An 18022-nucleotide genomic window follows, 5' to 3' on the forward strand; every position below is an offset into this window, starting at 1 on the left:
GGGGAGCACCCTATTGTCCTTTCCTGAGGGGGCTGTGACCACACACTGAGGGGAGCATCCTATTGTCCTTTCCTGAGGGGGCTGTGACCACACACTGAGGGGAACACCCTATTGTCTACCTTTCCTGAGGGGCTGTGACCACACACTGAGGGGAGCATCCTAGTCTACCTTTCCTGAGGGGGCTGTGACCACACACTGAGGGGAGCATCCTAGTGTCCTTTCCTGAGGGGGTTGTGACCACACACTGAGGGGAACACCCTATTGTCTACCTTTCCTGAGGGGCCTGTGACCACACACTGAGGGGAACACCCTATTGTCTGCCTTTCCTGGGGAGAAATAACAAATCTCTTTCCCTAGATAAGTCATCAGTGACAAACCAAAGAAACAATTCCCCCCAGGTCCAGTTTGATGAACCAGTGAGCTCATGGAAGTTACTTGCAGTGGCACAAACGACTTCGGGGCAGCCTCATCTGAAAATGCACCCCCTCAAGCAGCTGATTCCCCCACTATTGATAATGCAGGCTCAAAAGGAGGGGAAGAAATCTAGCTAAGACCAGTCAGCGGGTGGGCTGGCTACCCTTCAGGTTACAACAGGCCTGGTGTTTTCCATCCATGGGCTGGAGAACCTACTGGGAGAGAAGGCCCATTGAGTCCCCACCTTTAGGGGTCCAGTGGTCCCCACTGCACAATGCAGCATCTTCCCCCTGTCTCTTCTGGTTTCATTTTAGATCTGCTTTTATTGGAAAGCTAATAGCTTTGTCTCTGTCCTTTTATCTTTTCATTTTAAACTTGCTTGCTTGTCTGTTGTTTTATATTACAGAATAAAACTGGCTGCTTGTCATAAGACTCTTAGCAGCGTGTACTCCTTCAGGGGAGCCTGGGCAGCTCAGTTATTAGAGTCTTTCTTTTCTGCACTTTTTTTTCTCCTTTAGTAAATTAAAGTGTTGCTGACATTGTAAAGTGACAAAAGCGTGTGAGTTAGGGCATGGAGAGATGGCTCGGTGGCTCAGAGGCACTGCTGCTCTGGCAGACAACCCAGGTTCAGTTCTCAGTTCTCAGGTGTTGGTCACAAGCACCACAACTCCAGTTCTATTGGATCCAATCCCCTCTCCTGACCTCCTTGGGCACCAGGCACCACACATGCATACAGTGCACGTGTGTGTGTGTGTGTGTGTGTGTGATAACATGTGCTAGGTAAGAAATCTCAACAGCATAGCCTCAGATATGGAAATGACAGGTGTCTACTTCACTCCGTCACTGCATCCTGCAGTGGTTCATCTCACCCTCGTCTCTAAGCTGGCAGGCTACTGATGGACTTTGGGGAAGATCATAGTTGGCATACTCTCAGAGCTGTCACTAGACAGGACAGGAGCAGGGCTCAGGGCTGGCACTGGCTGCGGGTCATCATTTCCTTCATATGTGACCCTCAGGCATCCATTTAGCCTCTCTGAACCTCAGTAACCTCATCTCAGTCTGGCAAGCGGAGAGCTGGGACGAGGGCAGCCCATGTGATGGTGTTGGGTCTTGGCAGGTTGGGGACCAGATTCTGGAGGTGAATGGGCGGAGCTTTCTCAGCATCTTGCATGACGAGGCGGTGAAGCTGCTCAAGTCATCCCGGCACCTCATCCTGACGGTGAAGGACGTTGGAAGGCTGCCCCACGCACGTACCACCGTGGACCAGACCAAGTGGATTGCCAGTTCCCGGATTGGGGAAAGCACCACCAGCTCAGCAGGGTCTGGCCTCAGGCACAGGGTGCAGGGACCCTTGGGTGACTTCTGAGAATCAGTGTTCCTCTCTCTTCTGCCTGGTGTCCCAACCCTGAGATCCGTTGCACTCGCGGGCATGAGCACAGGCTCTTCCCTTTCCTCTCCTAGCCTCAGTATCCCCAGGGAAAGATGAAATGCAGGCCTTAGAGCCCCCATTCTCTGACAGTAAGCAAATCACTTAACCTCTCTCTGGGTGCCTACTGCTGCATCTGGATGTAGGCTCTGCCCCATCCCATACTGCCAGAGAGGACCCAGGAGGTACTTGGGATGAAAGAGTCTCAAAAGCCAGGCGTAGTGGCTGGGTGGCTGGGTGCCCACTAGCAATGTACCCATGTCACCCATGGTCCCCAACATACATCTCCACCAGGTGGCTGGTGACTCCTCGTCTGACACCCCCAACAGTGTCATATTTCTGTCCTTCATTTCCTTCCTTTCTTCTGTATAGTGCTACATTTTTTTTAAAAAAAATGATTTCCAACATATTTTTAAAATCAGACTTCCTGTTTAAAAACTGGATTTCTGGGTATTTTTTCTTAAAATTACAAACTCTTACAGCATAAGCCTGTGTTTTCTCACGGAAATATGAGCTAGAGATGAGGTGTCCCACAACCTGCCCCCGGTCCTGTTCCCCCCCCACACACCTCTCGGGGCCAGATGGCTGACCTGGACCACCTGCCCCCACCCCGTGATTCCCAACTCCCCGTTGCTCCCATGCCCATGCCGACCAGAGAACTCTGGGTCCCATCAGGACAGAAAGTACACCTTGCATGGTGAGGCAATATTGAACGTATTACTAATGGAGAAGGCTAAACGCCTCCTGTAGACATTGGGGACCACCTACCCTCCAGCAGCTTCTAAGCGGTGACCATGAAGCATGGGTGTGTGGTTTCTCACACTTTTGCTCTATTAGGGGTGGGTCGAAGTTTTTTGAGACAGGGTCACATATCCTAGGCTGGCTTGGAACTTGCTCTGTAGCTCAGGCTGGCCTTGTCTTCAGATCCTCCCATGTGCTGAGGTCATAGGCATGTGCCCCCACGCCAGATACTAAGCCTAGCTTTCCTGCTCCGGCTCAGCCTCTCAGTGTGACCCACTCCAAGTACTAGCATGTGCTGAAGGGTCTTGTTTCTCTCCATAGGTTTCCAGGGGACCTCAGAGAGGAAGGAACAAATAAGGTAGGACATCCTTGGTTTCTTCCTGTCCCCTCAGTTCCGGACAGAGTATGCCCAGGGCCTTACACACTGTAGGGAGCTTCAGTCAGGCTGCACAGCTGTCCAGATGCTTGCTGCCTTCCAGCCGCTGCTCGTTCCTGGGATAAGGGCGGGGAACAGAAATCTCCGGGTCCCTGCTCTATAGGTTGGGGTGAGGGAGATGTCCTCGCCCAATGGAAGACTCACAAATTTAGACAAACCAAGGCATTCAAATAAATATCTAATTAGAAAACAGACTTGGAACCATCGAGGCAAGGTGGGCATTAGGGAAGAGTTAGGACACCGAGCAGAGGGAGAGATGCGAGCCATGTCAAGGCAAGAGCCTGTGCCGATTGGACGGGGTGGGTATGGGTTAGTGGAAGACTAGAAGAAGAGAATGGGTGTGGCTTAGAGCAGAGTGAAGTCAGGTAACCCGTGCTCACAGGCTGGGGCCATGGAAAGAGGTCGGGGCAGTGAGCACTGTGTAGAGTCCATTGCAAGAAGTTTGTGTTTTCAAGATCATTTTAGAGGCTCTTGGCAGGGTGACGGTGTGGTCCGTGATGAGGACTGCTGGTGTAATTTGGAATGAGTTTAGAAACGCAGGGACTTTTATCACTACAGCTCTCTAAGAGAGATAGCAAAGCCCACAGGTCACATGGTGTGCAGAAGCCTAGGCACAAGGATACGCAAGAGCCAAATATCAAAGTGCCCAGTGACTACTTCGTGGCCAGAGACGGCCACACAGTGCCATCGCCCCGGGTTTGGGTGGAGAGGTTCTTATGTATGTGAAGATAGATCATCCCTCCGCAGTGTTGTACTGACTCTACCGGGTCCTCTGGCTCCAGAGCAGCCTGGACTTCGCTGTCCTGTGTCCTTTTTTCTTCCAGCCAGGATTTTACAAGGGCCCGGCTGGCTCCCAGGTGACCCTGAGCAGCCTGGGGAATCAGACACGTGCACTTCTGGATGACCAAGCTCGACATCTGCTGACAGAGCCGGAGCGTGCCACCATGGTGTACTACCTGGACCAGTACCGTGGTGGTGCCATCTCTGTGGAGGCCCTGGTCATGGCACTGTTTGAATTGCTCAACACACATGCCAAGGTAACCTCTGCCTTATGCCCCATCCTGTCACCAAGGACATAGATCAACTGAATCCTGGGTAGATACGGGGACCAAGGCGGCCCATCCTCCAAACTCACAGACTTCTGGGCAGAGGGGTAGAGACAGAGCGCAGTGACCATTATCACAGAATATTCTTCACAAGCTGGGTCTCAGGGGATGGTGAGGGGCTAACCAGTTTGAGAAGCCTGCTTAGGTAGAAGTCTGTGGGCCAGAAACTGCTGAAAGGAAGAAGTAACTTAATCTAGTGGGAAGGTTTAAACTGAGGCAGACACACAAGGTTACGAGGGCACTCGGGGTGGGAAGGACGGCCAGAGTCTTCGTGGCATGAATATGATACTAAGTTCTGGGACTTTGTCACCTGTGTGTGTTGAGAAGGAGGAGATAATGGGCCTGTGTTTGAGTGCTCCCCTGAGGACACTGGAGAGTCACGGGAGTTAAGGAAGGAAGACTCACCTGCTGGTGGAGGGGCTGAATATCCTTCTGCCATATTCTCCCCTGCAGTTCTCTCTCCTGTCTGAGGTGAGGAGCATCATCTTGCCCCAAGACCTGGACCGCTTTGACCACCTGGTGCTGAGGCGAGAGATAGAGTCCATGAAGGCCCGGCAGCCCCCAGGCCCTGGTGCTGGAGACACCTACTCCATGGTGTCCTACAGTGACACGGGCTCATCCACAGGCAGCCATGGCACCTCCACAACGGTCAGCTCAGCCAGGGTGAGCTGCCCCTGCCCTGTCCCTGGTGAGAAAGTCAGCTTTCCCTTACAGAGCCTCGAGCCCCTCATCTGTAAGAGCCTGGCTGTTGTGGAGTACCTACTGTCTGTTTGACATGGGGCAGTGGGCATGTAAGAAAGATGTGCCTATTGGGGCTCTCAGTCTGGGGATCCCAAGGAAAAGGTTTTTTTAAGGGACAGTTAGGGGCCATCAAGATGCCTCCAAGGGTAAAGGTGCTTGCCACCAAATCAGTTCAGTCCCTGGGACTCCTAAGGCAGAAAGGCAGAACTAGCCCCTGCAAGCTGTCCTCTGATTCCCACACGTGTACCACCTGCAACTCTAGGTCCAGAGGATCTGAGGCTCTCTTTTGACTTCTGGAGCTTCCTGCACACATGTGCAGACACACGTATGTGCTTGCATGCACGCGTGTACACACACATGATAAAAATGTAGTAAAAATTTAAAGGTTAGTTGGACACAATAACAGTTATATAAGTGCAGTTCACAAGAAGATCAAATGGAGAGGGCATGGTGCTTGGCTTCGGATCAGCCCTTACACAGTGGCAGTCATGGTTCCGACTGTGGTTCTGGGTTTCACAAGAGGTGACCTGTTGTCTGTGGAGCCCCAAGTCCGGCTTGGCTTTCCTGCCAACTCAGCAGCTCCCAGTCCAGCATCTAATTCGTCCTGGATTAATCTACTCCAGGATTCTCTTAGGCAAATGCCTTGGGTTTTGTTTGCTTGGTTTTTATTTGTTTGTTTGGTTGGTTGGTTGGTTTTGGTTTTTCTTTTGTTTTGAGACATATACAGTCCTGGCTGGCCCGGAACTTGCTCTGTAACCAGCCAGCCTCAGACTCACAGATCCACCGGCCTCTGTCTCCTGACAGGTGTTACCGTGCCCGACAACAAATGCCTTGTTTCTTATCAGGGGACAGCCACACGTCTTACAGGAGGGAGAGTCAGGTGGGTGGGCTGGAGACCCAAAGCTGCCGTTGTCGTCCTTGGAAGGAGCGGGAGGTAGTGGTGGCTCTGAAGCCAGAACTCAGTGAGCTCAATGGCAGGCTGACCTGCAGGAGGGCTGAGACTCCTGATGGCCATCTGGTGACTTCTGGTTTCTCACCTGGCTTTAACACTACAGCTCTGGTGTCTGGAGGACCCCATTTCTTTCATCTTCAAGGGTCCTTGTTCTTTCCTGAGGTGACGCCAGAGATTGCCATGCCTCCCTCCAGGGCTCTGAGTAGGCCAGCAGCTGTTTTTCAGATCAGATCCAGCGCTGGACGGAGGCTGCCCCCATATTGCTAGATTTGCCCCAAACTCAGGCTGTGTAGCACCTCATGATGAGATGACTTCAGGCTAGGGGTCCTGGTCTGCATTTTACCCTTCTCTGAGTCTGAGCTCTTATGACCTTGGCCTTAAAATGTTCATGTGGAGCTGGAAGAGCAACCAAGCATAGCTCTAAAACCCAGGGAGTTACACACAGGCTGAACCTGTACGTAGCAGGCTGCACAGTCAGGACCACAGTGCCACAGTGGGAGCGTCTTCAGGTCCAGGAGGCAGCAAATCTGGGTTTGAATCCTAGTCTCCTTGTGCCTCAGTTTCCCCACGTATATATAAACTGGATAAGGTCCTGAGGACAGAGCCCTGCGGAGAGCAGCAGTGACCTTCCCATCCCTGAGCAGTCTTGCCTCAGGTTAACCGAGAACAGCACCCGTAATGCCCCAGTGCACAGGGCACACCTTGGGCACAGCAGATCATATATCAAGAGTGGTTCTGCACAAGCAGCTTCTGGGCACCCCGAAGTCCTTTTGTACAGTTTCTAAAATGGAGACCAGTCAGAATCCATGACCATTCAGGGTGCCCTGGAATGGCAGAACAGGACATACCCAAGTCCCCAGGTGGAGAGGAACTTCTGAGATGGGTGTGCCTCAGTTTCCTCCCTTGTAGGGGGATTGTTATGCTAAATTCCCAACTTGTAGGGAGAACAGAACAAGAAAGCTGTCTTAGACTGCACTGGAGTCCGTGGGATGTGGCCACAGCCCTCGGACAGCCTTGGCTTTCCCCGCTGCCCTTCCCGCTTGGGCAGCCCCTTAGAGATGTGCTCACCGGGCAGGCACACCCTCAAAGGCTCTGGGAGGCACTGGGCTGGGGATGCTGCCCCTCCCTTTTGTCTTTCCCAGGGACCCCACAACGCACTCTCTGAGGCTCAGTTCTAGGACTGCAGCTGATCCCTGGGGACCTAGCCTGCTGGACCAGAGTCTCCAGCCTGTCCTCAGCAGGTGTGGCCTGGGACAAATGCTCCTTTCCAGCCTACTTTCCCATCTGTGGATGGAAATGTTGGCGCCACATCTGCCCCACGTCACCGACCTCTAGACACCCCTGGAAGGATGGCATTGGCTCCTTCCAGCTTCCTCTGAGGACCCCGCTATTCCCCTCAGTAGGCTTGTGTGTTGGGGAGGGTTCACTGTGCTGAAGCTTCTTGATCCCCTGACATTCATTTCATGTGTTTTTTTTCGCCTTTTGCCCATCCACCCTCCCTAGGAGCGGCTGCTGTGGCTTATAGACCTGATGGAGGTACCGTCCTTCTGCAGGGGTGGGGGGGGCAGAGGTGGGGCTAGCCCTTCGTGCTGCTCCTGACCTCTGCACTTGTCTCATCTGGGGACCCAGTGTTCTTGTCGTTCAGTCTGTCTTCTGGTCACTTCTTAAGTGGTCCCAGGCTGTGGAGAATGACCTCTGTTCAAATCCCAGCTTGGCCCTGTCACTTGCTGTGTGACCTCAAGCAGTAGCTCTGCCTCTCTGAGTTTGTTTAGGAAAGGAGGGCAATCCTTCTGTGCTTTGGGTGGAGAACATGGCCAGCCTTTGTTTGCCGTGGCCTCTGCCTGTCTGCAATGCTCTCCTTCCTGTTTCCCGTGGCCCTTCCCTGGGAGACGACATCCAGCTCTTGCCTCATCGTACTTTAGTGAACAGGAGAGCTGTGGTCAGTAGCCCCATGAGGTCACCAGTTTTTGAGGGAAGTGATCATGTCTGGGGTCACTGCAGGGTCCCTAGAGTTTAGCTCACAACTCAGCCCGTGTGAATGCCGGAGCCTTTATAACAGTTAGGACTTGTGGTGTGTTCTCTAAGGTCCAGCCCCAGCATTTCTCAAACATGTCTCCTGAGGCATTCCCAATGGCCATGAGCACTAAGGCCCTCCTGTTACAGAGAAGCTCAGAGAGGGGTAGCAGCTTATCCCAGGTCACACAGCTTACTGGACAGGGTCCCTGGCCTGCTTGCCTCTGTGTGGTGTTGTGAACACTGTCCTCTGTCCTCTGACCTGGTTCTTCCAGACGTTGTTTGCCGGGCGTCACCTAGCAGTCAGCCTGTCTGTTCCCTCCCTCCTCTTCCTTCCTTCCTGTTAATCCTTTTGGGGTGCATGCCATGTGCTGTGTGCATCCCAGGAACTACAGGGCAGCAGAGAATAATAGAGCTCCTCTCTTGAGCTGGAGTTCAGAGGCCAGCAGGAATGGCGGAGGATTAGATGAGTGGCACCTTACGTGATTAGAACGAGAGCGCAGGCCGCCTGGGGCTGGGGGACTGGGTGGCTCCCTTGAGAAAGACCTGAAGCAGGTGAGAGAGGGCCACGCCCACATCTGGGGGTGAGGGCAGTTCAGAGAGCAGGAGCAGCGTGTGCAAAGGCCCTGAGATTGGGGCATGTCTCCCGCATCATGAACTGTCTAGGACCGGTGGAGCCAGAGCAGGGTGAGTCCAGCAGGGCAAGCCATGTGCTGAAGCCTGTGAACAAGCCGAGGCCCTGATCTGGGAGGACAGGGCCCGGCTTCATTTTTACCAATCTCTGACTATTGAGGGCAGACAAGGGATACACAGACACATTCCCAGGGAATAGCGAGGGCTCTGTGGAGATGGTGCAGTCAGTTGCTAAGAGACACGGTAACGGGCTGATCAAGTGCCAGCTCTTCCTGCCTCAGGCTCCGCACACACAGGTCACCTGGGGTGAGGGCAGGGGACACCACCTCCCTGCCTGGAAGCATCTCTTTATTCTAGCACCACTTGACCCTCCAGTGCCATGTGCCTTTGGGGATGCCCCTTCCCTAATCTTGCTTTAGTCTCCTCATCTCTAAGACCATGGCAGACCTCTGTGGCTCCTTGGATTCTAAGCACCCTTTCTGATGAGTAGTTTTGTTATTGTGAAGAGCCACCATGACCTCTGCAACTCTTACTCAATTAGGGCTGGCTTACAGGCCGGAGGTTTAGTTCATTATCATCATGGCAGGAAGCATGGTGGCACGCAGGCAGAAGTGGTACTGGAGAGGTAGCTGAGAGTTCTTCATCTGATTCAGCAGGCAGCAAGAAGAGAGAGACACAGGACCTGGCTTGAGCATCTGAAACCTCAAAGCCACCCCCATCTTCTTCCAACAAGGGCACACCTCCTAATAGTGCCTCTCCCTATGAGTCCCTGGGGGCCATTTCATTCAAACCACCACAGGTGTTAGGAAGTATTCAGGAGGGTATGTGAGGGGATGGTGACAGTGTCCCCCCAACTCTGCAGGGCTATAGCAGAGGGAGAAAGATATGGCGGAGAAGTTAACCCCCAGTCAGGCACTCAGGACTGGACTGCTGCAGTCAGGCAGAGCAGCAGACAGTAGAACCGTAGAAGACAGCCAAACCCATTCCTCCCTTTTCCACAGACCCTGACCACACCACATCCTCAGAAACACTGGTCTTGTTCTGACTCCTCAGTGAGCTGACTTCCCCAGTCGCAGGGAGAGTAGTTGGGGACAGGCAGGGACTGCATCACCAACAGAAGCCCAGAAGATGGCACCTGCAACGGCCCACAGGACTGACTTCCAGCATTTGCCTGTGTCTCAGGGAAACACACCTTGTCTTGGCGCTGGGCTGCCAGTGACCCAGAGGACCAGGCATTCCGGGTCAGTTTCCACAGAACCCAGACTCTGAACCCGGGTCACATGGTAGAGTGATCCTTCACAGGTTACTCATGGTCCACTGTGCAGCAACATCCGCTCAGAGCAGAAGCCGTCAATCAAGGAAGCCCCGCCCCGCCCCACCCCACCCCACCCGAAGACAAATGATGTCCTTCAGTTTGTCTGCCACTCAGCCTTGAGCTTTCTTACCAGCCTCTCAGCAGCATCCCGTTCCCTAAGGAAATCACCGGCCTGCAGCGTGAGAAGACAGATGCCTGCCAGCGTCTGTGCATCTTCAGTGCGAGCAAGGCAGATGCGCCATTGCCCCGGCTGTAAAGCTTTCCAGACTCACAGTGGGTTGTCTTGAGCAGGTCGCATAAGCTCTCCGGTCCTGTTTCCACATCTGTGTATTGGATTGGAAATACCTGGTATCTTTGGGTTGTCCAGGGAAACTGGGCGGATGTGTGTTGGGAGCATGTAAGGGTGGACAGAAAAAGACTAGAAGTCAAGGCTGCTATTGTTCACTTATACCAAATGGACAGAATCTGATTATCACCCGGATGTTTCTGCCGGGATTGAAATACCTCTGCTGTGTCTGGAGTGGGGCCCTGTGGCTTCCAAGGATGTTGGGATGGTACCCCACCCTTGAGGCCACACTTTCCTGTCCCTTAACACAGGGAGGCAAAGAGAGGCTCCCAGCATGGCTGCGTCAGTTCCTGAGCCTCTCTCTTTACAGCACAGTGAAGGAGGGAGACTCAAAACTCACTGGACTGAGTGACGTCTTCTTGTCCTTCAGAGATGGGACAAGGAGCAGAGGGTGGGTCTGCTCCCTCCTTTGACTTGGGACTGATTGTTAGGTTTAAAGACTCCTCTGTTCAAGAGACCTTTATTCCTTCCCTCACCTGTCCAGCCTGCCCTTGCCCTGCAGTGTTTATTGAGTTAAGCCTTCGCTACCATCCGCCCTGCTCACCTGGAACTCATATTCCTAGCCTGAGCCGGGCCCTGGAATCCATCTGTAGTACCCTAGGTAAACAAGCTACTGATTCAGTGCCCGAGGGGACGTGAGAGGACGGATCCAGACATGATGGCTGGGACACTGCAGAGACAGTCAAACCAAGGTCAGGCACTCAATGAGGCAAGAGAGTTGAGGAACTTTGACTTCAGCCGTGGCATACATGAAGAGTGGTGTTGGGGATGATGGGATGTGGGACAAAAGCCACCCGAGTGTGCAGAGGGCCAGGGAAGCGGTGGGCACCGTGTAGGTCCCTGGTGAGCTGACATGCCTTGATCTTTCATGCTGTGACCAATTACCTGGTTTAACTTAAGAGAAGGAGGCTTATTTTGGCTCTAGAGAGTTCAGCCCCATGCCTGTGCACAGAGCATCACAGCGGCCAGAACATATAAAGGGGAAGCTGTTCACATGTTGGAGGAGGGGGCATGAAACAGAAGAGAGTATAGAAAGAAGCTAGGACAAAATACAGCTTCACAGACACCCCCGGTGACGTAACATCCTCCGACTAGGCCCTGCTTTCTCTTTTCACCACGTGCCAATTATGTCATTATTTTGAATACATCAAAGAATGAACCTACTGATTAGGTCAGAGCCCTCAGGGTTCTATCACCTCCCCAAAGCTCATCCGCTAGCCACCAAGTTCTCATGAGGCTGTGGGAGACATTTCATATTCAAACTATTAACAGTGCCCAATGCCAGGAAATGGACCACCCCAGCATAACCCCAGGGTGTCCCTCCTCTGAGAAGAGCATCACTTTATCCTAGCAGTCTCACACAGCCCCAGCACCCCAGAACCATCACGTCATCTCAGCAGCGTTCGGTCAGGTCCAAGCATTTACAAAATGCCTGCCTCCCTGTGTGAGGACTGGGGGTACTGGGAGCCGTTTGCATCAGATGGAGCAAGTCCATGAGCTCAGCCCCTCTGAACGTAACAGCTCTTGTTGTCTCGAGAGAGCCGACAAAAGGGAAGCTGGGCAGTGTGCTGGCTTGTGGAAAGTCCTTCGCTGTCTGAGCCGCAGGCCTCTGGAGGCTGGTGGAGCCCTGGCTCCCTTCTTAGAGTAGCAGCTTCAACTGTTTAGTAGCGACAGACACAGAGCGCTCAGTTGTTTGATAGTATGCGGTTCTCAAACCATGGGAGCACAGTGGCGATGGTGCTGCCGGCTCTCTCCTGGTGAAGAGGTGGGGCCCTGGGTCAGTAAGCACTGGGTTGTGAGGACAGCATGGGACTGGGAGATGCTGTAGACACCTGAGTGACAGGAAAGATACTACCTGCTGATGGTGGCTACCTTCGCTCCTGTTGGAAGAAGGTTCCTAGCCAGGCTGCCTGTCCCTGTCTTCCCTCTCCAGAGACCTGATTCCCCTTCAACATTTGCCCTAAGGGCTCCTCCTGACCTGGCTTTCTTTCCACTGTGTGCCAACCTTTTCCCAGGACAAATGAGGGAGATGCAGGGCCAGGTGTCACCTCAGCAGAAGGACGCGTGGTCTGGCTAGCAACATCCCAGTTGGGCTGTATGTCCATGCCCTGTCCTGAGAGGCGAATGGAATGTGCCCTTTGCTCTCATGTTCTGTGTGTGTTGGAACGGGACTGTTCTCACAGATAGCCGGCTTTGAAGAAGGAATCACTGTCCCAAGCAATCCAGGACTTCCGCCTCCCCAAATCATTTCACCATCCATCACCTTTCCACCTTGATTTTCTCTCTGTGCATCTGCTTTTCCTGTGGCTGAACTGTCTGGCTTTCCCCAACCCTCCCTACCTTTGAAACCTCTCCCCATCTTCCTCCTTATTTATACTCTTCCCTCATGCAGAAATCAAATGCTGCCCCTATACACAGACGCGCGCACACACACACACTCGGCCTTCTGGAAGCCTGTGTAATTCAGTGCCTCAGTTTCTCCTTATATAGAGTGGGCAGTGGCCCATCCAGTGCCAGACCTTAGGTGCATTTTGTGGTGGGGGAGGGGAGAGAGGGCGTGGCTTGACACTGGAGTAACAAGGCTGGGAGGACAAAGAGCTGGAAATAGCACCTTTATGTAAGCAAGGAGCAGGAGGCAGAAACTGGGATGGCTCGGGGAGGGCGGCAGGGTAGGGGAGGAGCATTACTCTGCTGAGGTGGCGCTGATGATACCCAAAGCGGGCATTGCCTGTTCTCAGTACCTGGGTGGAAGTCAGCACAAGGATAGATCCTGGCCATTCACTTCCCGTTTCCACTTTCCCATCTCCATTTGCTCCAAGCCAGATGTGTGAGAATCTGGACCTTGCTGTACTCACTCCAATATACGGGGGGACTGTCATGCACCCCGAAAGCCTTGTGGAGGTTGGAGACTGAGACAGTGGAGTAGGGACTTAAAGACCTCTAGACTTGGATGGGTGACTTTGGACCTCTCTGAGCCTCAGGCGGGGCTGTAGAACAGAGAGGGTTCTCAGGCATCAGCCCTTCAGGTGTGGAGAAAGCCGCAGGCAGCTGGCATTGGGATGCAGTGTCCAGGACACGAGGCATGCCCTGTGGCCTTGGACCTCAAAGCCTGCCCTGAGGGCTCTGCTCTATTCCTTGTCTGGGCTTGTTGCCGCTGTTTCAGGTGTACAAGGAACATGCCTGGGAGACTTGGGGCTCCAGAGTGTCTGGATCTGGCAGACGGAGCCTGGCTGTGCTGCGCTCCAACCAGCTGCCTACGGTATGCGGTATGCTCCACTTCTGCCCTTGCCCGTCTGAAACACCGGGGCTCTGTCCAGCTCCAGGTGTATGACAAGTTACTATAGAATGGCCGTCCTAGTGAGGGTCAAAAGCAAGCTGGGGAGGAAAGGGTTTATCTGGCGTGGGTTTCCACACCCATAGCCCATCACTGAAGGAACTCAGAACCTGAAGGCAGGAGCTGATGCGGAGGCCATGGAGGGGTGCTGCTTACTGGCTTTGCCAACCTGCTTTCTTACAAACTCCAAGACCTCCAGCCCAGGGATGGCACCACCCACAATGGGCTGGTCCCTCCCCCATCAAACACTAATTAAGAAAACGTCCTACAGGCTTGCCTACAGTGTAATCTTATAAAGGCATTTTCTCAATTGGGGTTTCCTTCTCTCAGATGACTCTAGACTGTGTCAAGTTGACATAAAATTAGCCAGGATAATGGCCATGCATCCTTGGACCTGTCGCATTCCTCTAGATCTATAATCACAGGAGAGATGGCAGACAATTGGGGAGATCCATGATGCTTGCCTCAGGGTCATGGGAAATTGCATGCAGGAAGGTAGGAAAAGAGCCAAGCACCTGATCCTCACTTCCATGACCCTCAGAACCTTCCCACCTCACCCCTAAATCATGGCCAATGTTTGCTGAATGACTGAATGATGCTTCAGGCTCCCAGCACCTGCTTGCAGTCGTCTCTCCCTCCTCTCCCAGCATCCCCTGCAGCAGATATGGGCCATAAGTGCCTCTAGCAGAGGCTTCTTTTGGCCTCGGAGTAGACACCATGGATTTTCAGAATTCTGTGTCTCCTACTGAGGCCAGAGCTTGGCTGTGGAATTCTGGTAAGGACCTGCCCGGACAAACTCCCCTCAGCTAGGAGGCCGTCTCTGATGTCCATCCACCAGGGATGTTTCCAGACAGCACCGTGCTGATGACCTTTTCCTCTGAGGGGTTCGCCCACAAGGGCCACAGTATACTTGGTAGACCTTCCACTGTGGGGGCAGTTTGCAAGGCTTCCTGGATTTCTAATGAGGAAGACTTTCCAAGGTACAGGGCCAGGCCCTATGGGAAGAGCCATCTCGCGTTAGTGGATTAACTGCATGACTTGGTCAACTACCCGGAGAGGCTTATGTCTTCCCTATTGTCACACAGCCGTAAGATGCAGAGCTGGATGTGAGCTCAAGAAAACCTCAGGGGTGACCTATGAAGGGGACATAGCATCCTGTCCATTTGTGGCTTCATCACCGGCCTTTGCAAACACATGTCCGGAACACTTGCAGCTTTTGAGGGAGGAATCTACATCTAGGAGGCTCCACATGAGGGCCTTCCTTTACAGCTATGCCTGCCTCTGTCCCAACCATTGGTACTGGCCCCCTCCCCAACTCCCAGCATGCTCAGCCCCTGCCCCGGCAGCTAAAGCAAGCAATCCATTCACTCATAGACTCTTCCATTTATTTAGACCCAGCAGCCACGGTTCTGAGCACAAAAGGCGCAGTGGCCTGAGTCTTGCCCTAGTTTATACCCAGGAGGAAGAGGAGATAATACAGGCACATGTGACCTGTGTACAGAAAAGTGGGCCAGGTCAGGATAGATGAGCAGTGCTATCTCTGGTGCCCATGGAGACGGCTGGCCTGGGAGGCCTCGGTGGCGAGAACCGAAGGAAAGGTGGAAGTGAATCCTGAATGGTGCAGGTGGCAGAGCAGCTGGTGCAAAGGCCCAGGGGCAGGCGTGGTTGCCGTTAGACTGGGGAAACAGCAAGAAAGAACAGGGTCATGTAGCCAGCAGTGAGTTTGGGGGGCTTGGAATGTCTCTCCCAAGTGACACGTTAAAGCCCCGGGGCCTTGCTTGGGCTGGGCGTGTACATGGGTTCTTTTCTGAGGACTGTCTGGCTGCTGGGTGGGGGGCAGAGATGAGAGAGAGAAGAGGAAAATGGACTAGGGGTGGCTTGCTCAGGCAGACGCCATGCCAGAGGTGACCTGGGAGCCAGCAGATGGTGGCTGGTGGGAAGAGCAAGCCACGCTGCCTGCAGTGCTCCCACTTGGCAGAAGGGATGTAAGCAAATGGAATCTTCACGGAAAGCAAACTTCACCTCATCTCCGGACAGCCCACTGCCCTCAGACGGCCAAGAGCTGGCAGAAAACACCCAGTGTCTGATACATGGCTTCCTGCTCACAGAGCCAGTGTCCATCCCTGACCCATCTAGGAAGCCTTGCTTGGTCTCTCTTCCTCGGTGTACCATGTGCTGATAGCCATGGGATTGCCTCCAAGGTCTAAATCTCCCTCTGCCCCGCTCACAACACACACACAGACACACACACACACACACATTCAGTCAGGGCGCTGTCTCTCCTTCAGTCCCAGCTGCTGGCCCAGAGCCTGGGGATTATTCATTCGTTATTAATGGGTCACTGGAGACTTCAGCCAGGTCTAGGTGCCTCATCAGCCAGCGTTATCCATGGAAGCAACCTACAGGATCACTCCAGAACACAGGAAGACTCATGAGGACGACACTTGGGAGACCTTGGCAGCTGGGACTTCCGTCTGCAGGCTGGAGGCCCGAGGCGTCCGTTTTATCCAGCTCAGCTTGAGAAGCAGCAGTCCTGTTGCGCAAGGGCAAGGGAAGGTCTTGGCGAGACTCAGCGCTGGACTGCCCTGGCGTGGACCTGGGCTCATCCATTACATCACAAAAGGAAAAAGACTGAGGCAGGAGAAAGTGGGACTCTGCACAGCGGAGATGATGTTTGTGACTGATTTCCAGAAACATCCTCACAGGCACAGAGAACTAACACCTACTAGCTATTTATCCCCTAATCTAGCCAAATGAACACAGGTACAGTCTCACTGATAGTCTGGAGGGAGAAGGAGATGATGGACTTCCGAAGCTCCCCATTCCCCCACTTCCAGAGAACCCAGCTCAGAAGCACTCACTTTGCTGGTCCAGAGAACCCAGCATCATGAAGTCCCTTAAGGGAGTGTGGACTAGGGATGGAGTGAGGCTCTGCAGACATGGCCCAGGGCTAAGAGCACTTGCTGCTCTTCCAGCGGATCCGAATTGAGTTCATGGCTCCCACACTGGGTGGTTCACAACTGGCTGTAACTCCAGCTCTAGGGAATTTGACTCCTCTTTAGGTCTCCACATGCATGCCACACTCACACAGACAGACACAGATGTGCGCACATACACAGTATGGAGTAAGGAGGAGATGAATATTTTGTCATATGGAATCCACTTTTACATTAAGTTCCCCCTTTGGGGTTGGAGCCATAGAACAGCACTCTTTCCTTACACACACCTCTGTGCCTGTTGTGTGCCCTGCCCCGCCCCGCCCTGCCCCCAGCATTCTGTCTGCCACTGGATGAAGGTACTAACTCTGTTGAGAACAACACTTACGATTCAAGTCTAAGACACCATCTCCAGATAGTTCAAGGGAGGTCTGAAAATGATCAGGAGGTCACAAAGAACTGACTTCACGGTTTAGAATGTAGCTCAGTTGATAAGAGTGCTTTTTTCTTGTATGGAAGACCTGGGTTCAATCCCCAGCATCATGTACACTGGACGTGTTGGCACATGCTTCTAATCCTAGCACTTGGGGAGGTAGACAAAAGGAGAGTCAGTTCACGGTCATCCTAGGCTACACAGCAAGTTTAAGATGAGGCCAGCATGGACTTCATTATGTCCTGTCTGAAAAATATTAATAAAGAAAATTTAACTTCAAAGTGACTAACAGAAAAAGTCACTGTATTGCTTTGAATGGGTAACGTAAATATCCACAGAGTGGGGTTCTGCCAGGGTAACCTCAGCCATCGGAAGGGGTCACAAGGTCACAGATTCTGTGGACCAGAAAACAGGTGGGCTTTCCTCTCAGCTCTGCCTGCTCAGTTTGTCTCTTGTTCATTTCCAGAACACGTTAGACCTGGAGGGAAACGGTGAGACCACCGAAGGCAATGTTAACACCCTGCCGGATGTGTCTGTGGTAAGACCTGCTTGGCTATACTCCCCCTTTGCTTAGGGACTCCTGGGCTCTCCTTGGGGATAGCCACAGAAAGAGGACACGGTGGGTGGGAGTGTCGAGTCTCTGCCGAGAGCCCGCCAACCCAGCTGGTTGCCTGGATTCTAGTCCCACGTCCCTGTTGCCTGTGTAGCCCTTCTGTAACATAGAGGTGAAAACGCTGCACCTCACTCATAGCTGGGGCCTGAGTGAGTCGGGTGACGTAGTCAAAGCTTTGAGACAGTGTCTCCAAGGCTGTCAGAGCTTTGCAAGTGTGGACACTGACCTAAGGAAAGGGGCTGGGAGCACTGCATCTCAGGCACCTTGTCAGCACGTGGTACACTCCGCTGCTCTCGTCCCTGCTAACCTGCTGTTAGGTGCACTGTGCTCAGAGAGGCACCTCACCCTGTCCGTGGCCACACAGCCCTGTAGCCCGCAGATGCCTCCACCCTTCCTCCCATCTCCACTTGCCAAGATCATTCATGCAGTGGAAATGCTTGCTTTGTGTTACCATCTTCTTCCTCCTGCCTCCAATTAAGTCTTGTCACTCGTGATGAGCCCCTGCTGACGCCAAGAACTTCAATTCCCAAAGGAACCAAGTGGGTCCCCAGAGACACCTGCCAGGATCCTGGCACTCCTCAGC

At 53.2% G+C, this 18022-nt stretch overlaps 1 protein-coding gene across 7 annotated transcripts in view; it reads left to right on the forward strand.

The window, feature by feature from the left end:
- Whrn (whirlin) overlaps positions 1–18022 on the forward strand; it is an 80400-nt gene that overhangs the window by 58733 nt on the left and 3645 nt on the right. For 3 of the 7 annotated variants that reach the window (XM_087904951.1, XM_087904950.1, XM_087904953.1), the window contains 6 exons: positions 1532–1734; positions 2903–2939; positions 3842–4054; positions 4577–4786; positions 7320–7352; positions 17293–17364. In XM_087904951.1, coding sequence (XP_087761077.1) covers positions 1532–1734; positions 2903–2939; positions 3842–4054; positions 4577–4786; positions 7320–7352; positions 17293–17364 — 768 coding nt within the window. The remainder of the gene's footprint in view (positions 1–1531; positions 1735–2902; positions 2940–3841; positions 4055–4576; positions 4787–7319; positions 7353–17292; positions 17365–18022) is intronic. The other 4 variants (XM_087904952.1, XM_087904955.1, XM_087904954.1 and 1 more) reach the window with 2 other exon arrangements.

This window comes from Myodes glareolus, chromosome 3 (assembly GCF_982192425.1).
Source record: "Myodes glareolus chromosome 3, mMyoGla1.1, whole genome shotgun sequence".
In the NCBI taxonomy this organism is placed as follows: Eukaryota; Metazoa; Chordata; class Mammalia; order Rodentia; family Cricetidae; genus Myodes; species Myodes glareolus.